Consider the following 24,067-nt stretch of genomic DNA (forward strand, 5'->3'; position numbering starts at 1 on the left):
AGGTGGAAAAGGTTTGGGAGGGTGAGGTTGTCGCCGTTACCCCTGCTGATGAAGATGTTGCTCCCACTGTTGCTACTGCTGATATTGTTGATGAATAATTCTTTTGACTTTTTATTTTTTATTTGTTGTAAGTTTTTGTTAATGTATGAGGTTGATATTTGTGATGAGCTCGGGTAGGGATAATCTGCCTAACCAACAACTGATGTATTTAACAAAAATGAAATAGAAAATTTTTTTTGTTTTGTTCAAGTGTTAGCTCAATTCTATTATGATTTTTTTTTTTTGGCATAAGTTTGAGCACGATTAACTAAACTGAGGATTTATGTGATTACTTGGATCAAACTAACTTGAGAATCCATCTAAGTTTTAAGTCAAATTCCGTTAGATCGATTAAATGTAAGCTTATTAAGAAAATTTTAACTCATGTATTCAAGTATAAAATAAAATACTAGTGTGAGCTTGGTCTAACTAGTAATAAACCTTTAAGATATTTGCATTCCACGTCTTTAGGATGACATTGTCATTCGGGTCATGTAATTTGTAGATTGCATCATAGATGATTTCTTTAACAACATATGGTTTTTCCTAGGTCATGACTAATTTACCACCTCGATCGTCTATTCTTGAGGCATCAACTTTTTTAAGTACCAGGTCACCTTCCCGATGTGCTTAATTCTCTTATTATAATAGTTGGATATCTTTTACTGATAAGCTACTATTCATCTTAAGACTATGTCCTTTTGTTTTTCAACAACATTGAGGTCGACCCTAAGCGCTTTTTCATTTCCCTTTTCTGACGTTAGTTCAACTCTTAAGCTCAGAAAGTTGATTTCAACCAATACGATAGCCTCTGTTCCAAATGCTAAAAATATAATGGGGTTTCACTAGTGGGTACCTTTGTAATCATTCTTAGAGCCCATAGCACTCTTGGTAGCTCGTTGACCCATTTTTCTTTTGTTGCATTAAGTCTTTTCTTCAGAGCTTCTAATATTATTTTGTTCGTAACTTTGGCTTACCCGTTGGATTGAAGGTAGGCAACCGACGTGAACCTGAGGTTGATGTGAAGGTTTAAGCACCATTCCTTGAACCTCAAGTTTTTAAATTGTTTGCCATTATCCATTATTATAGATTAAGGTAAGTCGTATCTACAAACTATGTTTTTCACACAAATTTATCAACTTGGGACTCTATGGTAGTAGCCGAGATTTCAGCTTCAAGCCATTTTGTAAAGTAATCTACTGTCACTATAATGAATCTTTTCTGACCTGTGGCTGAGGTGAGTGATCCGAGAACATCCATTCCCCATTATATAAAGGGCTACGAACTGATGATAGGGGTAAGTTCAATCAAGGGGAAATGTTGCACACGAGTGAATCTCTGACACTTGTCGTATCTTTTTACCAGGTCGGTTGCATCCCTCATGATGGTAGGCTAATAATAGCCCTACCTAAGCATTTTATAGGCTAATGATCGAAATCCAAAGTGACTTCCACATATTTCTTCATTAATTTCTCATAAGATGTAGTTTGTCTTTTTCTCATCAACATATCTTAAGTAGGGTAAACTAAAAGATCTTCTGTATAATTTTTTTTCAATCATTGTGTACTAAGGGATCTTTCTCATTAGTGCCTTAACTTGAATTCTTTCATCAAGTAGTACTCCTGTGGTCAAGTATACCTTAATTAGTGTCATCCAAGTTTCTTTCTTTATGATCTATTCTACGAGCTAATTCTTGGTGTTTTTGTATGTTAGCTCTTCTACTAGAACTTGATCCAGGATTTTTATTGTTATTTTTAAAGTCAACTTAGACAACAAGTCTGCTAGTGAATTCTCTGACCTAAATATCTTCTTCACTTCGACTTTCTTGAAGCTAGCCACCAAGGTCAGCTGTTTATCAAGATACTTTCGAATCCTATCTTTTCGAGCTCCAAACTCTATTATTTGATCGATCACTAGTTGAGAGTCATTATATGCAATTATCTGTTAAACGTTTAGGTTAGTTGCCAATTTTAGACCAATTATCAACATCTCATATTTTGTCTCATTGTTGGATGAACCGAACTTGAATCTCAAGGCGTATAGGTACAGTAACCCTTTTGGACTGATCAGAATTAGGTCAGCTCCGCCGTTATGGCTTGTGGTTGATCCGTCAACATAGAGCTTCTAATCAATTTTATCCGAGGTCTCTTCTTTTTTCTCGGATTGCCTTTCTAATTGTACCAAGATGAGCTCTACGACAAAGTCTGCTAGTACTTGTGATTTTAAAGCTGATTTAGGTAACATGTATAGGTTGAATTCATTAAGCTCTACCACCCATTTAATTAATCTTTCTGACATTTCAAGATTATGTAAAACCTATATCAATGATTGGTCGGTTAGTACGTAAATTGTGTAGGCTTGAAAGTACGACCTAAGTTTCTTAGCTGAGGAGATAATGACGTAAGCTAGTTTTTTTATACTGCTATAGTTAATTTCTAACATTGTCAGTACCTTACTTACAAAATAGATCAATTTTTATTTCTTTTTTTCCTTTTGGACAAGGGTTGAGTCGAGCTAATGGCCTAATCCATGTTGGCTATATATAGGGACAAAATCTCATCAGATCTTGGCTTGGACAAAACAAGTAAAGAGGATAAAAACTTTTTGAGTCCTTCAGAAGCTTTTTGGCACCAAGGAGTCATTATGAAGTAAAAAACGTTCTTGAAAATTTTGAAGAATGACAAACATCATTTTGTGGACCCGAACATGAATCGGCTTAGTATGGTTATTTTGCCCATTAACCTTTATGCTTCTTTTACCAAGATTGGTGCCTTTATGTTCAGGATTGTTTAAGCCTTTTTTGGGTTCACCTTAATCCCCTTTCTGTTGATCATATAACTGAAGAACTTACCTAACGTAACCCTAAAAGCACATTTGTTCTGGTTGAGCCTCATATTATACTTCTTCAAGGTGTTAAAGGTCTCTCTGAGATTTTTCAGGTGCTCGATTGAGCTCTTATTCTTAACTATCATAACATCCACATATACTTCCATGTTGCAATCGATTTAATTTTTAAACACCTTGTTTACTAGTCTTTGGTAGGTCATCACTGCATTCTTCAATCCAAAGGATATTATCTTGTAACAGTAAAAACCTTTTTCAATAATAAAGACTGTCTTTTCCTCGTCGTCCTCTAACATTTTGATTTGATTATAACCAAAATAGGCATCCATAAAGTTAAAGAGGCCATGTTCGATACTATCATCCACCAATTGATCTATGCTAGGGAAAAAAACGTTGTTTTTTAGGCAAGCTTTGTTTAGGTCAATAAAGTTCACGCACATCTTTCATTTTTTGTTGTATTTTTTTAACATGACCATGTTGGCTACCCATTTAGGATAATAAACCTCCCTGATAATGCTTGCTAATAATAATTTTTCGACCTCCTCCTCAATAACTTGTTGTCTCTATGGGGCAATGATTTTTTTTTGTCGAATCGATTTTACCTCGGGATTAGTGTGTAGCCTACAAATCATCATTTCAGTATCAATACTGGGCATATCGATAGTGTCCAAGTTAGCATTATCTTTCAGGAGTTGAATTAATTAATCCTTATGTTGAAGCTTAGCTCTGATCTGCATGTGTTTTTAAAGAATGCTATCCCAGAACGAAAAGGTTATGAGGTTCTCAGTAACTTCAGGTTGATTTTCGTTCGAGTCCAATTTTTGATCAATTATCTCTTTTTGTTCAATTAGGTCGGGATTATTTCCTACGAAAACAGATCTCGACGTGATGATCAGTATACTATGAATAACTTGTTGAATATGTGTGTAGTGAAATTTGTATGTATTTCTCATTTCATTCTATATTTTGGCCAGCATATTAGTTTGGTCTAAAGGACATATGGTTGTTTACGTCGGTTTAAAAACTCATTCATCTTTGGTGTTTCCTTAACATGTCAGTTAAGGGTTTGCTAATTAAGCCATAATCCTTAATGAACTTCCTATAGTAACCAGTCAGTCAAACCCCTTAATGACTTCAATGTTGTAGGCATGGGCCAGTTCTTCATTGCTTCTATCTTGGAAGGATCAGTGGACACTCTATTAGCTGAAATAACATGACTGAGATGTTCCGCTTGTTGTTGCCCAAAAAAACACTTAACTCCTCTTTGCAAATAACCTATGTGATCTCAGTAACTCAAAGACAATATATAAATGCTTCACATGCTCATCTAAGTTAGTGCTATACACAAGTATATCATAAAAAGAAACCAGTACAAATTTTCTTAGATATGGAGAAAACACATCATTGATCAAAGATTGGAAAGTAGCAGGAGCATTAGTGAGTCCAAAAGGCATTACCTTGAACTCATAGTGGCCTTGATGTGTTCTAAAGGTTGTTTTTGGTATATCATCCTCCTTGACTCTAATTTGCCAATATTCTGACCTTAAGTCAATCTCAGAGAAGAATATAGCGCCCCTCAATTCATCTAATAAATCCTTCACAACAGGAATGGGAAACTTATTCTTAACTGTAATGGCATTAAGTTGCCATTAGTCAACGCATAGCCTCTATGTCCCATCCTTCTTCGTGACAAGGAAACAGGGTTAGACAAAAGAACTTTGGCTATGTTGGATGATCGAAGAAGCTAGCATATCGGAAACCAGTTTCTCTATCTTAGTTTTCGAATGATGTGTATACCTATACGGTCTTAAGTTCACAGGTGGTGAATCCTTGAGAGGTATACTATGATCATATTTTCTCACTGGTGGAAGGCTCTTCGGTTCTTCAATGATATCCGAATATATAGCAAGTAGTGTCTGGAGTTCTGTAGGTAATTCTGTCACTTCATAATCAACACTGATCATAAAATCTCTCCCATCGATTCAGTGTCTGTAATAGCCAATTTTTGCAACGTTTCCCCAGAAATGGTCTTGAGAGCTGCAGTGGTTGTTCCTGCCTTTAAGTGTAACTAAAAGTCCTTCCTTCTAAAACGTCAAGGACATGTCATTGAAATCCAGGGTCAGGGGACTATATTTTTTCATCTAGTCGACTCTCAAAACCATGTCACTGCCCCCCCATTTACAAAACTCTCAGGTCATGTGAAAATTGATTGTGAAAATTGATGCCCTTGCATGGTCCATTCAATCTTTTACACCTTGCTGTGTTATGTAACTTTTCTTCGTTAGCCACTGTAATGGATAATGGACTTCTATGCTCCAATTCTACTCCGTCATTAGCCCATCTAGGAGTTACAAAGCTATGGGTGCTACCACTATCAATGAGCACACTCATTGCTTTACCATTCACACTACCCTATATTCTAAAGGTACTATGTCCTACATACCTGTTAAGGCATTAATGGATATTTCCAAGGCATCCTCCTGTTTTTTCTTATCCCCAATTGGCTCACCATCAGCATTCTCATGTTCCACTTCTATAGCCACAATGCCTTCACGTCCATCCCTCCATCCTCTGCTGTAATTACATTTAGCTGCTTAGTTTTACAGATATGACCTGGACTGTACCTATCTCCACATTTGAAACATAGGTTTTGAGCTCTGTTTTGCTCAAATAGGTTCTGTTTAAGGTTGGTAATAGTAGAGGTAGGAGTGAACTTCTGAGATGGGTTGCATAAAGAATTATTTGGTTTGGTATTGGACATGTTAAATGTGACAGGGTTAGGTTTTGGGGCTATCCTGTGTTTCTTAGCTTCCCATTCTAAAGCAAGTTCATGCAGTTTAGCTATTCAGTAGGCTGTAGTTAGGGAAGTAGGCTCGTTTATTTTGATTCTAGGTTTCAACTCTTCTTTTAGTCCATTGATAAAACTAGAAACAATAATTTTCAGTAAGGTAAGGATTATACTGCAACATATAAGGTTTGAGTTCTTCAAACCTTTCCTGATACTCCTCTACCGTAGATCTTTGAAAGAGTTTGTTAAACTCTTTAATGACATCTGAACAAGATCTACCAAGAATCTCTGGCAGAGATCGTGCAAACTCAATCCAGTCAACCCTTTGTTTCTGCATTATATAGCCATCAAACCATATTTCTGCTTTTCCAACCAAATACATAGCAGCAATCTCTAGTTTTTGATGATCTGTAATGAAAAATAATGCAAAATATTTCTTACACTCCCTCGGGTTACTACCATCAAAAAATGGCAACTCAACTTTAGGCCTTGAAGAAAAAACATGAGCAGTAGTTGTAAAAGAACTATTCCCAGCAGAGTCATCGACGGCTTAAATTGATTAAGATGATTTTGATGCATGAATGAGCTGTTGTCCGAATGGGTATTGGCCAATAATCCAGGTTCAGAAGTTTTAAACGTATACCTCCCTTGATCGTCGACAATGGTAACTTCGACCGGAGCCTTGTCTTTTTTCTTAAATTGTAAAGTTGGTGTCGGTTGGTTATTGGTAACCGCTCCTGATTGTGATTGATTCTAGGTTGATTTCTTTGGTGACAGCTGCTCTAGCAACTGATTTACGCATTCCTGATTCTCGGTCAACTTAGCGTCAGTGCTCTTTCTGTTTTCCTCCCCTGCTGCCTGTATCTTTTCCATCAGATTCTGCAAAGTCTACATTTGTTCTTAGAGTGCAGACGGCCTAGTACCTTCTGCCATTGTTGCGTTCTTCTTTCTTTTACCCAGATTGTGGTTGGATCGTAAAAGCTCTGATACCAAAATTGTTATAGAATCATAAGGATAAAGACCAGAAGGAGAAATAAGAATGTTTAGAAAAAAAGTAGAAGTTTTCATTCATGAATTTCATGTGATTAAAGTATTATTTATATACAATATCTCACAATTTTCCTTTTCTCCTGAATTGCAACGACTCTATATTCCCACAACTCCTCGCAGCTCCCACTATCAAGTCAACTAATTACAAGTAAACAACTCAGCACATTTAACTACTTTATTACATTTTGTTATATTCTTCATCTGTCTCTCCTTTCAGCACATCTTCATTTACTTTTCCCATTCTGATCTTGAAATACTGACCAATAGAAATTTATTTCTAACCTCTATATCATTGTTTTTGCCATTTTGTCATGAAATTCCAAGTATTTTTGGGGTAGGTGATATGGAGACATCGGATAAAATTTATAAGAAATTTTTTAAATGAATTTTATAAAATTTTTAAAAAATAATTTAATAAAAATTTTAATAAAAAAATTCAAATAGATGGATAATAAAATTTAATATAAAAATTAATAATATATAAAAAATTTATTTTAAATGTTATTTATAATTTAAATTTAATTAATACTTATTCAACAACGAAAATATTATTTTTACTAAAATATCTATCTAAAAATATGTATCAATATTTATTAAATTTTTTTTAAATTTTACACACTTAATCTATGTAACAAAATTTTTTAATCTTTTAATTTTTATTTAACTGTTTTTAATAAAAAAATTTAATAAACTTTACTTTAAAATTTTATCCAAGTCTTTCCCGGTAAACATCAGCCTAACAGCCGGCTTATTGAGCAAGGCAGAACAACTGCCTGGCCCGGCTAGGGTCCGATACAAAATTCAACATCAAGGAATAACTATAGAGATCCAACATTAAGAATATAAAACCAACCACTTTTAGCTCCCCAAGAAAAATTACTAAAAATCATGTGCCTAATCACATGACCTCTCTGAATATAAACCACTGTTTACCAAATCAGCAGATCAGAGTTGCAACATGTAACAGTCAAAGTAGAGCACATGATCTCACTTTGGGAGCAGATCCCAAATCAGGGTTTTTACAAGTAGCAAGTTTGGGAGGGAACCCAAGATCAAACAATCCAGTCTCAATCATTTTCACTCATTAAGCAACATAAATTCTTAACAATCAGCACAATCATGAAGGCACACACTCTAGCACTAACAGTTCTTACTCTTCTGCTTCTATCTACTTGGGTTAACAGAGGTCAAGCTGAAGCTCGTCCCATTCGACAGCCTCATTCTTCATCATTGTCAAGCAAGGGTTCATCCTCCCAAGCTCTTGGAGATTTGCAAGCCGACAAGAAAAATCCTCAGAACCAAGTCGATTCGAGCTTCCGGAGAATGCCTCCAAGCACTTCAAATCCTATACAGAACAAGTAAATTCTCGCATTCACAATCACATCAACAGTTCATGTCTTTCTGCCAATCTCAGATTTCCTAAGTTGATTTCGATACAATGTTTTTTGCACCAGGTGCAGCCCTCCATTACAAGGAGAAAGAAGTAGAAGACAGCAGATACCAAGATCTCTAAAACATTAATTTTTTTTTCTATTTAAAGAATTTCTTGTTACATTGTCTACTAATGTAGAGTAATAGCTTAAGAGCAACATTTATTAAATCACATAATGCATTAGCAGTTTTGCTACCATACTCTTATCAAATTTCTATTGCTAAACTGCAAATTTTTGGTATGATATTGGATACAAAGTGAATTCCCAGCTTTTCCAGGAAGGTTTATATTTTCTAGCCTAACCAAAATGCTTGGCACAACCAAAATTTATCTCAAATTGGAGAATGCAATGGTGTAAATACAAACAAAATAACTTTCTCCAGTTGTAGGATGTGAAATGATGCAGCTTAAGTTACCTATCATAAAATTTCAGCAAAATGCAGATTATCCGCAACTTCAAAATTTCAGTTTATGCTTCGAAGCTCCACGTTGTTTCTTATCTATGCCGCCAGAAGAGAGAAAATTTTTCACTGCATTTTCCATCACCTTCTTAGAACCAAGTCCATCTTCAGACCCCACATCTCTTTTTCTCTTCTTCCTTTGCTTTTTTTTCTCCGCCAAGGTATCATCAACCATGGAAATGGAATTGAGAGAACTGTCTATCTCTTTCCTTGTGTTCAATTCTTTGGGCTCTGATATGTTCATAGAAGCATCACAAAGGAATTTATTCTTTGTCGGTGACTCACTAGTGCCAAATGCAACATAGAATTCATTGTAAGCTGATTGTTTTGATGCTTGTTTTGATCTCCACTGATCAGGTTTGGTAGCATATCTGTCATGATAAAACAAAGGTGAAAAAACATATGATAAAAACAAAATATAAACAGCCACGTTTCTTTAAGAATGTGGCATAGATGAGATAACATTTTACCATGTGAGCAACTACTATGCGAAACAGATGAATCTAACATCTAATATCATAATTGCTAAGTAAACAAATTAAAACAGGAAATAAGCAACTGAATTTTAGTTTATTTTTCCTATCAAACTTGACAGGCATTGCATTTCAGGATATGATGCAGCACAAGAAATAATCGCATCCAGCCAAACCAGCACGCCGCAATTTACTTACCTATCGATATCTAATTTCCTAAGGAGATGAGGGCCTTGTTTTGTCTTGGAGAGTTCAGTTCGTACAGCTAACAATTCACATGCTATGGCTTCCCTTATTGACAGGCTACCAGCATTGAAGCACTTTTCAACAGTAAATGAACCGGATGGGTGCATTGCAAGCTCCCCAAAATGTCCACATAGCCTTCATAATTAACAGCAAACAAACAATATGAAGTCAATATAACAGCAATGGAATCATAAAAATTTTAATATGCATCAAAATAACAGCTCCATATCGAATCTCAGGAAACGAGAGTAGCAGGTGTTATTCCGTATAGAAAAAGACCAGACCAAAAAGTTATCATCAGAAAACAAAGCCCATTGTGCAGACAAGTTCCATTGCTATCACATTTTATCAATGGACCAAATGAACCAAGCACTGACAAGAACTTCCTGCAAAAAATATAACTGCCAAAGGAGCAGCTCAACATACTTCACAACTAATCTGCGCTTCTGTTTATCGGAAGCATCTGAAGCAAGAAATGCGTCAATGACACACGATCCTCCAGCATCTTTAGCTGTCTCAAGGACATGCTCAGCTGCCATGGATGCAATACTCAAAAGATAAGGCTGTATCCACTCCTGTAACCAAAAAGCAAGATATCGCATGCTAAAGTTAGAAAGCTAACAATTCACACTTTTGTTCGAAGTAGTCAAGCCAATATCACACCGAATTCAATGTGATGATGAGAACTATTTCTATATTCACATCTTAATCAGAAGCTTGAAGCTCATAATTGAAAACACTACTGATAATGAGAAGTTCAATGTGAGTGCACGTGCACACAGAGACATTGACTTAGGTGTAGTTTATGCAAGCAAAAGTGGCTGACAACTTAATGATAATGCACGATATATCCAAAGCCAGTAATCTAATTGGACAAGATCAGAATGATATAACATGTTCAAGAAAGGCAACATACACTTCGGAATTTAAAAATGGCCTGCAGAATTAAAGAACCCATGACTTGCATCTTAACTCCACCTGCCCAGCTCCAACTAGACTTGTCTTCACAGCTGAAGTAACTGTCAAGAAACAGTATTCGAGGGACAATAAACTTTGAAGTCTCATTTTTTGAACCAAAAGCGGCAGCAAGTGCCTGACAACACTGAAAAAAAAAAAAGAATGGCAATTCACTGAAGGTTAGGACAAGGTATGGATGTACATCAATGAGAAGTTTCACTATAATGCAATTTGAAGTCTCATTTTTTGAAGCAACAGCGGCAGCAAGTGCCTGACAATACTGAAAAAAAGAATGAAAATTCACTGATGGTTAGGACAAGGCATGGGTGTATATCAAAGAGAAGTTTCACTATAAAGGAATTACATAATGTAATTGCCAAGTTCCTTCAGACTGACTAAATAGCAAGTAGTAAAGGAATTGTATTGAATTACTAAACCTTATATTCATGAGTTTGGAGCCTTCGACATGCAGCAATGAGAGAAGCAATAACTCCTGACCTCCCCATTCCAAGAAGATCCCCAAATTTCAATCCAAGCTCTTCCCAGATCAACTCCATCTAAGAGACAAAATGCAGAAAGTTTTTGCAAATCTGAGAACAGTAGAGCTTTGCAGGATATCCAGCAGCAAAAATAGATTTCATAGACTGAAGATTTAGACAGCAGCCAAAGATAATACAAAAATAAGGAGCAAATAAATATAGATAAGACGATAACGTAATTTTACCAATGGACCATTAGTATTCATTGCAGTATATCCAATCATTTCAGGAGATTTGCATTAGCTTAGAATCTTGTAAAGAATCTCATGAAGCATAAGCTTCTATCCATAGTAGAATGTTAGAATACATACTTGATCTTTTGTTCTTGCATGAGAAATTAATGCTTGAATGACAAAGTTTCCACAATGATGGGATGAAAGCTTAAACAATGAATTCTTGAAAAGCTTTGTGAACATTTCATTATACAGGCTTTCAGGTGCAACCTCCAGAATTACCTGCAATTTGCAGAAAATGAAGCAACACTGTAGAATACACAAAAAAGAAGAGCACAAGCAAATAACAGATGATTTAACTGCAGCATATAAGGGAAATGATGATCTGGGCAAATTAACTATTATTTAACGGATCATCTTTATCCAGTTGTGCAAAAGCACAAGAATGTTTAGAGAATAGACAATGCAGTGGCAACAGCAGTTTTGAATCTTATGGTGAAATTATTAGAGAGGGAATAAGGAAAAATTTTCACTTCACTGCAAACCCGCTTTTGTCCCTAATTAAGGGAATTCAAATATAAGAAAAGGAAAAGTTAACTCTTCCAGAACAGGGTCCAGAAGGGTTACAACTAGTAGAGCTGATGTTGTAACTGGCAATTATTAAGAGAAGACATATACTTTTGGGAGTAATTGATTACTAGGCCATTAAGGAAATTAGGTGCAAAATTTTAAGTTTATTTCTTTGAAGCTATCTAAGCAATCTATTTAAGATACCATTGTTATTTGGGTTCATATCCTTGAGAAGATACTCACATAGATGCCGTCTGAATTGCTTTTTATGACATTGAGTCAATTCCAAATGCAGTAACACTTCATGTATACAGAGAAATGAACAAGACATTTGATACAGAAAAAAAAAAAAAAAGAAAACCTTATAATCATGTAAAAAGATAAAATACATAAATAAATATTTTCCTATAATAAGTTGCTTACTTCCATTAAGTGGCTAAATGCAGTTTCTTTCATTGATTCTAAAGCTTCACCAGCAATGGTCATGTCAATGAACTCTCCTTCCACCAAATTTTGCTTGTTGCAGCCAAGCAGAACTGGAATTATTTGCAGTAATTCTTGATCATCCCCCGCTAATAACTTCAAAGCTGTCTGACAAGTGAGAAGTGCAAAAAGTTCAGTGTTAGATTGGCACATTCCATTAATAACTCATTTCAAAAAGGAGAAAAAAGCCCACAAGGACAAACTTAAGAACTTGAAAACTCAAGAAAAGGCCATAAACATCCTTCCATCCCTCCCCTCAATTACCACACTCCCCCTCCCCATAAAAAATAAATTAAGGGCATATGAGACAGAGAGTTTTTGTTAGAGTCGACAAACATATTGATAAGAACTTGACATGCTAGTATAGAAACTACTTAAAAAATGAGAATTCTGTATGATGTAGACTCCAAATAATGAAGTTTCAATAAACTACTTAACTTAGTTGAGTGAATTTCAAGAATGTGGAAGGTTTCTGGGGATTAGTTATCACCTTTGACAACTTAACATACCGAAGCATGGTCCCAAATAGTTGAATATCATAATACTTATCTGACTCTGCCAGTCATGAATGCCAAAAGCCATAAGGCAGCAGAATCCATCCATACAGATTGCTTTTGTATGTCTGACACAATAAAATGTCGACAAATGATAATAAGATAAAATAGCAGGATCAAACGAAGACGTGCCTGCAGAACCAAACTGCTATACTGATCAACTTGTAGGGTCTTAATGTCTGCTCTTGTAGTGTTTATCATCCCTGATACAAGGAATTTTAATAAATTTGGAAATCGTTGCTGAAGGTGCTGGGAATCATTCCCGTCCAATGGAGATACTTTGAAATTTAACCGCTTTGCTAGAGTTTTTGATGCCTTTGCTCCATGAAACTCTGAGGAGTCCAGTGGTACTCCTTTACAAAGACAAAGAAGGCTTCGAAGAACGTGAGATCCATAGCAATTACACATTAAATCATCAGGATTGACTACAATCATCTGAAAAGGATCAAAGAAAGATTCAGGGCAAGTTGCAAAATTTAGCACATAATCTTAGTTTTCCTCTAAAAATACTCTCTCGTAATATTCAGAAGTACTTGCTAATTACACTAAAAACAAGTGCATGCCAGAGAGGTAAGACCTCCTGGAGTCCCATAACGATAAGATGTGACAGAGTTAGTTTTCATTTGCCATTTGAGAAAAAATCAAATACTTGATACCTCACACATCATTCTCAGAGTCTCTTCAATTACGTTGTAGGCCTCTGTATCCTGAACATGCCTGGCTAATGACTTAAGAGCTGTCTCAGCTACATGAGAACCAGATCTGTCCATTGAAATAGCAGGAAAGACATTTGAACAGCCTCGAAGGAAACTGCAAAGATTGTCCACATCACAGCCGTCAAGTAGAGTCTGAAGAGTATGGCTTATGATATAATCCGTCGCTAGTTCGAATTCCTTCCCCCTAGCTTCTTCAAGAGCATTACCACATATAACCACTCGTTCCTCCACATCCACCCCTTGACTTTCAAAAAGACTTGCAATCTCCGAAAAGTATTTTGCTGTTTCGGGCTCAACTTGTTTCCTAGAAGGGTTATCAAATCTGTTAACACATTCATAACACAACTTAAAAATTGTTTTTCCAACTTGTATCAACAAAGTAATAATACCTGATGACCGGTGTTTGTGAATCCGAATTCTTGCGATGCTTGTAAGATTTCTTAAATTTTCCAATCCCATCACTCGCCTGCCTCAATACATTTTTGTTATAACCATCCCCATCAACACCACCATTTCCTTTCCTGGCCTTCTTCCCCATTTTCTTTTGCTTTTGAATCCTCTTATATAGTTTTATACTCTTAAAATTAACTTCCTTTTTTTGTCCCCAATAGAAACTGTGCTTTCCTCAATGCCTTCCTAATGCCCAAAAAAAAAAAAGATAAACAGTATTAAGAAGTTTTCAACAGAATCAATAGTTTTAAGTTTTAACAACTAAAATTTTATTGTTATTTTCCTTCTTACGGTGATTCGTGTATTCATGTAGTATAAAATACTAAAATTTGTATGTTGGTACCATATTTTTAGACTAAATTTCATGTAAAAATACATGTCGACACAAAACATGAAATATATTTTTTTCGGTTTTATTAAACCCAAATATAATTATATCTAAAAATTTAAACAATGTAACTTTCATATTTTTTATTCGTATTGTATTCGTGTCGTATCATCATGCGGTGTTTTAGATTGCCAATATCAGAAAATTGAAAGAAACAAAAATCAACAACCAAATATTGTTCAACTCAAATTGGATTTTTTTTTGTAAACTACATCGTTTTAAGTAGACTAATAACAGAACAAAAACAAATAATTAATCAAATTAGATTCAAAGTTTGTTCAGCTTAAGACGACTTACAGTGCGGGGGAGGAGATGTGTTCCGGAGCTGAAACCTAATAGCTGTAAGAAAACCACGCTTATGAGAGGGAGGGGGAGAGAGAGAGGAGTAGGAGAGATTGAACCGCTTTGTATCGCCGCTACGCGAAGGGCACCGAAAATTTTTGAATTGTAAACTAAAACGGCGTTGTTTCTTTCATTCTTTGTTTGGGTCTTTTTCTTTTGGGATCAATTGAATCAGGGATTCGAAACACCAAAATTAAGCCTATCAATAACTTAACGGGATTACATTGGCCACAGCTCTAAGCCCGTTTCCCCGAGGTCGGTAGATAGATACTTTTTCTCCTTTTTTTTTATTTTCTTTTTCTTTTAAATAATGTTAACCTCGTTAGGTCGTTTCTTTTTTCCCCCTTCGAACCACCATTTCTCAAAGGAATTGATGCCCACAAATCCAAAGACAAAAATCCCTCGACATAAACTTTAAAAATATTAAAATTAAAAATGTGGGTATCATAAAAGCAAAATCAAAGCATAGATAAAAAATTAAAAAAAATTATTGACAAAATCATGGGCAGCCTAATGATATTTAGATATTATAATCTATATTTTTATATTATATTTAACACGTATAATAATATAAATTATTAAAATATAAATATAATATAAAGTATAAAACATGTTTAAATACTCAATATAAACACAACACGTTTAATATATATGTTATATGCGATACGATACGATTAACACGTATATAATTAATTTGTTTAAATACGATATAAAAAACACAAATAATATGAATATACATGACTAACACATATATATAAATAAATATAATTAATATAGATATATATAAATAGATACGACTGATATGAATATATAAAAAAAATACGATTAAAATAATAAATAATTATAAATTATCCATCATTTGTAACTTAATAAACTTAATATATTAATAATATAAAAGTACTTATATATTAAAAAATAAAAAATTTAATACTCATTTAGTAAATATTTAATATATATTTTAAGTTTAATTTATATTATATTTTTAGTATCAAATTCAAAATGATAAACTATTAAAGATTAAAAAACAAAATAATAATGTATAATATTAATATTAATATTTATATTGTATTTATATTATTAATATAAAAAATAATTTTATAATAATTATTAAATGAATATCATAATTAAATGTTTAAAATAATTTGTAAATGACATTAAATAGTTAATTAAGTATCGTAATTAAAAAAATTAAAAATTAAAATAATTTTTATGTATTTATATTAAATTAAAATAAATATAAAAAATATGTTAAATGTATTAAACATATTAAATATATATTCATATAATAATATTAAATTAAATATATTATTTGTATTATATCACGTATTTAAACGTATTAACATATATATAACACAAATTATATAATGTTAATATTTATATTAAAATGAATAAACACGAAACACATTTTTTTAAATATATATTATTTTTTAATTATATTCATGTCATGTTTAAAATTATAAAATCTAATGATAATGATAATGATGTTGCACATTTAGCACATGGAAGGGAGTGCACATGGGAATCCGTCCAAGTGAGAAGGACCCTAAAAGCATCACCCCCGCATGAGCAATCCTTTCCAATAAAAAAACATAGAAGGAAATTGTCAATCTTAGAAATTAGTGCCATCCAACACTAATAAAATTATTAGTTTGATGAAGATAAATTGTTTAATGGATCTAATAAAATAATGAGAATTCACATGCTCTATTCATACGGGATTCAGATCATGTTTTATATATATAATTATTGATAGAAAAATATGATAATTATCTTATATTATATTTAATTTATACATAAAAAAATAAGATTATAAAAAAAAAATTAATTATAAAACATGATAATTATCTTATGTTTATTTGATTTGTATATAAAAAAAATAAGATTGTAAAAAAAATTAATTATCTTTTTAATACAGAGTGATTCAATTTTTAAAAAATATAGATGATTATTTTTAATTCATAGAATTAAACTTATATTTTTTATTATATCTTTAAAAATTATATCAATAATTTAAATTATAAAAATTTAAAAAAAAAACAATTTGAATCAATAAATAAATTATCTTATCTTTATCTTTATATATATCAAATATAAAAATAATATTATTATTTAATCTAATATTAATTATAATATTATTTTATCATAATTTTATGCACTAAATACATCCTCAATTTACAAAATATTAGCTAAGTAAGCAGTTTCCCTTCTTTATTGGATTGGATTTTTATATTCAAAAATAAAATTCTGCCGCACGTAAAACAATATGTTTTTAAGATGGGATAGTACTTGAAGTAAAATTTAAAGATACCTAGAATGTATATATGTGTATATATAATATATATATATATATGTATGTATAAAGAGAGAGAGAGATTGCATGGGATCCAAGTGAAGATGATGCGGCTGGCTAGCCAATTAATTAGTGGTAACACTAGAAAAAAATATTTTGGTTGACCTTTTCATGCATTTTTTTCTAATTTGTTTGTTACGCTGCTGATGATGCTAAAGCTTCCTTGACAGAAAATCTGTGTCATTTTTAAGTGGCATTTTATTAGGTTAGGCACAACTTGAAAGAAATCTTTTGAACTTGGAAAACGGGTGTAAATTAAATAAAATCTTTACTTGACGAGCTTAGTCTAGCAACCATTGGTAACATATATTTGATGAGGCTCTTACCAAGTTAATTTGACTCTCTCTTATTAAATTAAACTTTGTTGATATAAGCTGCATTGGTATGATTTATCTAATTTAAATTAATTCGACTTATAAATAAGAAAAATTTTTTGATATAAAGAAAATTGTAACGTGGAATAAAGAAAGAGTTTACTATTAATATATTTTATTTATACAGCTAGATTTGTCACAGCATTTCTCATTCAAAATGATGAAACCGAGGTTGGTTCACCCCCAACTGCGAAAGATTTTTCATTTTCTTTTTCTTTTTCTTTTTCTTCTTCCTAGATCGTGTAAGAAGGTACAACTATACTATATTCGTATACAGCTTGGATTTATGCAATTCGCAGTTCCATGAAAACCAAAAGTACCCACATCGAGTTATGTCAACCTGTGCATATTTATTCTGCTTCAGGGTTAACAAGTTGCATCAAAGCTTTACCTCTCTTTGTATAAAAAGGACTCCCCCATAAAAGCTTCCCCATTCCATCCTATAGAAAAAAACAACATAGGCAAAGTGGATTCTAGAAATTAAGTTCAGCAGGGAATTTCAAAAGAGCTATGGATTCAATCAAGTCATTGAAGGGCTATGGTAAAGTTGATGACGTCGAAGAACAAGCTTTCAAGCGAAAGACAGGAAGGCGTCTCATTATCCTTATCATCTCCTTTGTCGTGCTATTAACAGTTATCATTGGCGCAGTTACAGGGACTCTGACACACAAGGGAAGCAAATCGCCTACCAACACTGTTCCACCATCTGAGTTGACTCCAGCAGCTTCGCTCAAAGCAGTTTGCAGTGTGACTCGGTACCCAGCTTCCTGCTTCTCCAGCATATCTTCCATTGCATCCTTAAACACAACTGACCCAGAACTCCTCTTTAAGCTGTCTTTGAGAGTAGCCATCGACGAGCTCTCCAGATTGTCTCAATATCCCAGCAAGCTACAAGCTGAAACCAATAATGCCCTAGTGAAATCTGCTTTAGAAGTATGCTGAACTCTGTTTGACGACGCGTTGGATCGACTGAATGATTCAGAACTTCCCTGGAAGTTGGCGAAGGAGAAAAGCTGTTGTCAGCATCCAAGATTAAGGACTTGAAGACTTGGCTAAGTGCAACCATAACCGACCAAGAAACATGTTTAGACGCCTTGGAGGAGTTGAGAACTACAAATGACTTCAACGCCACACTTCTGTAAGAAGTGAAAACTGCCATGCAGAACTCAAGTGAATATGCCAGCAACAGTTTGGCTATCGTTGCTAAGATCTTGGGTCTGTTGACTGATTTCAATAATAATCCGACTCATAGGAGTTTGCTTGGGTTTCAGGGAGCAGATTCAGAGTTTCCAGCTTGGGTTAGTCCCACTGAAAGGAGGTTGTTGCAGGACTCCAAGCCTACCCCAAATGTTATTGTGGCTTAAGATGGTTCCGGGAATTTCAAGACGATTAACGAGGTGGTGAAATTGGTAGGAAAGAAGAATGAATCGAGATTCGTCATATATGTGAAGGAAGGAAACTGAGAATGTGATTCTGGATAAATACAAGTGGAATGTGATGATTTACGTGTTGGGAAAAACAACACCCACACGCAGCAACCACACACAAAATAGCAAGCTCAAATCAAGAATAAGAACACACAAATATATTTGGTTTGGCCCAACTCAAAATGGCCTACTCCAAACACAATCCACTAACAAATAAATTTTTACAATTGTGAAACTTTTAGAATGAGAAAAGTCTCCTAAAACACCTTACTCAAAACTTAACCCAAAGCCCAATTACACCCTTTAATAGCCTACTCACTTAGCTATTCTCTTGGTGTCTAATTCTCTGGGGTTACTAAACTAAAATCAAAACATCTTATTTATAAGGGTGAAACCCTTTATACTTTTACTAAACTCCCGATGTGGGATACATGACAAATTCAAACTCACTTAACTTTCGATGTGGGATTCTGAGATTCAAGGCAAATCTCAACAAATCTTCTCTTGACTTGAATCTCCAAACACTTCAACAGTATCTGCAAAGCTAACATGCTTACCTTTCTTCTTTTCTTTCATCACAGGCATTCCAGCAACTGAGCCTCCATCAAACATGTACAAGTGATTGACCCTATTCCCTTGTAGAATCACACTATCATTCTTATACACTTTCAACCAATCATTATTACCATAAAATGTGTACTCCTGAGAAGCTAACTCACCCAAAGCAATCAAATTGTAGTGATAATTTGGTACAAATTGTAGTGATAATTTGGTACATACCTTACATGACGAAGTGTCCTAATAACACCATTGTAAGATCTAAGGCGAACACTCCCAATGCTTTGAATCTGCACCTTTTCTTTGTTAGCAACCACAATATCCTCATACTTTTCATTCTCATTCAACTCCACAAAGCAGCTCCTATCATTGCAAACATGAACTATAGCAGCTGAATCTAAAATCCAACCTTTATCACTTTTCAAAGTTTGAGTCTCATCCACACAAGTTGTCAAAACAACATCATCATCATCAGACACGACAGCAGCAATATCACTCTTTTTTTCATTTGATTTCTTTTCATCATTCGCCATTTTGAAAGCAGTCATATCTCTTCTCAGCTTCCTGCAGCGCACTTGGATATGTCCCTTCTCACCACAATAATAACATTCTACATCACTGCAATCTCTGTCTCTTGACTTAGATCTCCATCTTGATCCATCAATCCTCTTTTGAGTCCTCCCTCGATCAAAACCCTCTACAGCTAGTGTACTCTCCCTAGGTGATGAGTTCTGAGCTCCCATGAACCTTTCATTCTCACGCAACAGGGCAGTCACATCATCCAACTTCAAAGTAGACCTGCCCACCAACACAGTCTGAACTAAAGCCCTATAAGACTTGGGCAAAGATGACAGCAAAATTAAAGCCTTCTCTTCATCTTTTAACTCATCAACAGAAATCGCTAGCAATTGAGAAACCAATCTATTAAACTCATTCAGGTGATTATGAAGACTCATACCTTCTTCCATCTTCAGAGAATACAGATCCATCTTCAAACATAATCTATTAGTCAATGACTTCGAAGCATAAATACCTTCAAGTTTATCCCACAAACTCTTCGGAGTACTCTCAGTCAATACACTATACTTTACTTCTGGAGCTAACGTCAATCTAATAGTACTAACAGCCTTTTTTTGAATCCTATTCCAATTAGCATTAGACATTCCCTCAGGCTTACTACTCTCTAATGCCTGATCCAACCCTTGTTGTACTAACAGATCTTGAATCGTACTTTGGCATAACATAAAATTACTCTTTCCATCAAATAACAGAATCTCAAACTTAGGCATAGACATATCAGACATACCTTCTTCAGACATCTTCAAACACTGCTTCACGATCTCTTGGACCCACGAACCTTAAACATCGAACCTCGCTCTGATACCACTTGTTGGGTATTGTGGTATTTCCCAACATTACGGTGATGGCAAAATAAGACTACAATTTCCGGTAGCCTGAATTTTGTTGATGGAACTCCCACCTTTGCTACAGCTACTTTCGGTAAGTAATTTTCTATCGTTATTGACCATGCTACTATTTTCTAGTATCATCTTTTTATCAGTTTTAGATTCGTAGCTACAATGGAGATTTGTTAATTAAAAAAAAATTCCTTGAAAGATATTAAAGATATGAATAATTTGATTATGAAATCCCTTAGTGCATCTAATGTTCGTTAGGAAGTACTCTCAAGCTGTGATCCCAAACAAAGAAAATAAACCCTCAAACTGTTTATGTTGTCTTTGCGCTTTAGATTTGTGAAACTTCATGAATCATGATGAAGCTTAAACCATGTGCTAGAGTTCCTCAGACAGCACAGTGTCATCTCTTATGAACAAGATAAAGAAAACCATATTGTGCTTGTGTGCCACTATGTGCATTTGTTGAGTTAGTCAACTAAAATTTTGCTAATTTGTCGCGAGATCTGTTGATAGATTGTTGAACTCTTAGTTTTAATCACTAATGTTGAACTCTTAGTTTCAATAACTAAGTTCAAATCTTGGCAGCCTCATTTTTCACAAAATGAAATTATATTAATCCAATTTAATGTTGGTTGCCCTGCATACTTTTGAAATTTTCAATCCACAAATAAGGCTGAAGCCTGGATGTTGGTTGCCCCACCATGTTCTGTCTAGTTGTGATTTACAAGTATCTTTCCATGTGATCCAGTCCTCCCAACAATTTTAAAGGCCTTTAACTGATATAATACCATACTACATAAATTAGTATTACAAATTGTCTATGTCAGGGTATATCCAAGGAAAATTGTTCTTTAGTGCTCGCCTGTAGCCTTATCCATTAGATGGTGATCTAAACTGATCAATTGTATGATGCTGACGGGCATCGGTCAATTTTAATGCTTTTATAGTTTTGTTATTGGAAGTTTATCTAGAAAATCTATTAGTAAAGCTGATCTGAAACCTGGAGAAAGGCATTTCTAAATGTGGTGAAAAGTCTAATGTTAGTTTTAAAAACGTTTCATCATTGACGATGATACGGAAAACAGGTTTATGAGATCTTGATTTCAATTTTCCTATGAGATTCCTGGAAAACCAATTTAAATTCAAGTTTTCCGTATGCTCTATTTCCATTCTCTTTCCAGTTTGAAAAGTTTGAATGTGGAATAGTGAGACATCAAAATGGGCAGCGCTTGAAGGATTAGTTGAGTAAAATGGGCCTAAAACGAGGAAGAAATTCATTCCTTGCAAACTGCAGTGCAGCCGCATGCGACATGTATGCTGGCTTTGTGCACCGTTGTTTCGGTTTGCCCACAACACTCTCCCCAGTTTCTGCCAAATGGTTCTTTCTAGTTGTAGAGAAAGTGTTACACAATCAATAATGTCCTTTTGCCTATTTGGTGGAAAGTGTCTTAAAACAGAGCTAAATTACAGATGTGCTTTTGTCAATTACTGATAATTTTTGTGTGAATTACCAGCTGTGACAGGAAAAGGATTCATTGCAAAGGCATAGAGTCCGTCAACTCAGCAGGTGCAGCGAAGCAACAAGCAGTGGCTATGCCGTCTGGTTCCGAGCGCTCAGTATTCTACTGCTGCTCATTTGATGCCTACCAGGACACTCTCTATGCCTATTCCGGTCGTCAGTTTTACCGAGAATGTGACATTTTGGGCACAATTGACTTCATTTTTGGGAATGCAGCGGTTGTCTTCCAAAGCTGCAACATCCAGCCAAGGCAACCTTTACCTAACCAGTTCAATACCATCACGGCTCAAGGCAAAAACGACCCTAACCAAAACACTGGCTATTCAGAACTGTTCACTTGCTGCATTTGGCAAACTTACAGCTGATACCTACGTCGGCACTCCCTGGAAAGAATACTCCGCTACTGTTATTATGCAGTCAAACATTGGGGCATTCTTAGACCCAGTCGGCTGGATAGGATGGGTTACCAATGTTGACCCACCTAGCTCAATTTTCTATGCAGAATATCAAAACAGTGGACCTGGATCAAGCGTGGATCAAAGAGTGAAATGGGCAGGATATAGGCCCACTCTCTCAGACGTTGAAGCTGGGAAGTTCACAGTGAAAACGTTCATACAAGGTGAAGATTGGTTGCCAGATGCCACTGCCACGAATCAACCGGCTTTATGACCTGATAATAGATTCAAAGGTAGGGTTGAAATAAGGTCAAAGATAAAAAATTGAGATAATGGTTTTTCTTTTTTTGACATTTAAATTTGTTTGTAGAATTCGCTGTCTCTATTACTTTTCCCTCTTACCATTCTTTTCTAACAAAATAATAGCTTCTTGGGTGGACGATTCATCCAGCTTTGACCATTATATTCTACCTCGGATTTATCTATAACAAGATCGAAATATATCGATCTTATTTTAAAATTATAAAATATATATTTTATGATATATTATGATAAATTATAAAAATAATATAATTTTTAAAAAATAGATTAATAGGTAAACATTAAAAAAATATAAATAATTTTATTTAATTTATTAATTTAACAAATAAAAATGATATATTTTTTAATTTTATAATATCAATTTATTTTATGAAATTAATTTAATTAATTATATTTAATAATATATTTTTATACTTTTTTATCATTATATTTAAAATTATTAAAAAAATTTTCGAGGATAAAACATTTTAAACTCATTTTACACTAATTATATGAAATTTATGATTATTTTCATCTTTTTACGTTAACAATTTTTTTTAAGAATCTTTTAATTTAAAAATATCAATTTTTTTACATTGTGAAGTTAATTATTTACTTTAATTTTTTGTTACACTTGTTCTTACTTTTTATTTTATTTAAAATTATCATAACTCTTTTTTTAGGTATTATGACATCAAATAATATCAATTTTACAATTATTTTCACTTTTTTTTTTACTTTTTTATATTAACACTTATTTTTTCGTTTGGAATTACTTTTTATTTATAATAATAATTTTATACATTACCAATTTAATTATTTATGTTTTACACTAATCTTTATCTTTTATTACGTTTAAAATTATTACAATATTTTTCTTAACATATTACAACACTTTTAATACAGTTTATGCAAAATGATACAAATTTTATAATGATTCTATATTTTTACCTAAACACTTATTTTTTATTGAATTATTTTTTATTTATAATAATAATTTTTTTATGTTGTCAACTTAATCATTTATGTTAAAATAATTTTTTTACGCTTATTCTCATATTTCATTATGTTTAAAAGTATCACAATTTTTTTTAGAGTGTTACGATAGTTATAACCTATTTTATATCAAATGATACTAATTTTACGAATATTTTCACATTTTTACATTAGGATACTTTTAACAAATTTTATGTTAAATTATATCAATTTTACGATTATTCT

At 33.7% G+C, this 24,067-nt stretch overlaps 2 protein-coding genes and 1 pseudogene across 6 annotated transcripts; 2 read left to right on the plus strand and 1 right to left on the minus strand.

The window, feature by feature from the left end:
* Positions 1-7,597: 7,597 nt before the first annotated feature.
* On the minus strand, positions 7,598-14,592 carry LOC111281368 (pumilio homolog 23-like). 5 transcript variants are annotated; one of them, XM_022869098.2, is made up of 12 exons: positions 14,461-14,592; positions 13,715-13,957; positions 13,266-13,629; positions 12,742-13,044; positions 11,996-12,163; positions 11,141-11,284; positions 10,728-10,847; positions 10,250-10,435; positions 9,760-9,908; positions 9,286-9,468; positions 8,570-8,985; positions 7,598-8,066 (listed from the first exon to the last, which is right to left on the minus strand). In XM_022869098.2, exons 2-11 carry the CDS (start codon positions 13,861-13,863, stop codon positions 8,610-8,612), a joined length of 2,142 nt encoding a protein of 713 aa, XP_022724833.2. In that variant the 5' UTR covers positions 13,864-13,957; positions 14,461-14,592; the 3' UTR covers positions 7,598-8,066; positions 8,570-8,609. The 5 variants fall into 5 exon arrangements, with proteins under 5 accessions (XP_022724833.2, XP_089612905.1, XP_022724832.2 ...); XM_089756779.1 differs by having other exon boundaries at positions 13,266-13,647; XM_022869097.2 differs by having other exon boundaries at positions 13,715-13,961.
* On the plus strand, positions 7,841-8,397 carry LOC149510668 (uncharacterized). Its single transcript, XM_089757051.1, has 2 exons — positions 7,841-8,079; positions 8,176-8,397. Exons 1-2 carry the CDS (start codon positions 7,841-7,843, stop codon positions 8,240-8,242), a joined length of 306 nt encoding a protein of 101 aa, XP_089613177.1. The 3' UTR covers positions 8,243-8,397.
* A 2,914-nt stretch (positions 14,593-17,506) lies between the features above and the next one.
* Positions 17,507-22,840, plus strand: LOC111281369 (pectinesterase 3-like; annotated as a pseudogene).
* The last annotated feature ends 1,227 nt before the right edge of the window (positions 22,841-24,067 follow it).

Source organism: Durio zibethinus, chromosome 28 (assembly GCF_047325235.1).
Source record: "Durio zibethinus cultivar Kanyao isolate XHJ-2024 chromosome 28, ASM4732523v1, whole genome shotgun sequence".
Lineage (NCBI taxonomy): Eukaryota > Viridiplantae > Streptophyta > Magnoliopsida > Malvales > Malvaceae > Durio > Durio zibethinus.

Coding starts and splice junctions, on each gene's coding strand:
- LOC149510668 (XM_089757051.1), top strand. CDS start 7,841: ATGAAGGCACACACTCTAGCACTAACAGTTCTTACTCTTCTGCTTCTA. Junction 8,080..8,175: donor TCAAATCCTATACAGAACAA/GTAAATTCTCGC, acceptor TTTTTGCACCAG/GTGCAGCCCTCCATTACAAG.
- LOC111281368 (XM_089756779.1), bottom strand. CDS start 13,863: ATGGGGAAGAAGGCCAGGAAAGGAAATGGTGGTGTTGATGGGGATGGT. Junction 13,045..13,265: donor CTCTGAGAATGATGTGTGAG/GTATCAAGTATT, acceptor GATCCTTTTCAG/ATGATTGTAGTCAATCCTGA. Junction 11,285..11,995: donor CATTTAGCCACTTAATGGAA/GTAAGCAACTTA, acceptor TGCAAATTGCAG/GTAATTCTGGAGGTTGCACC.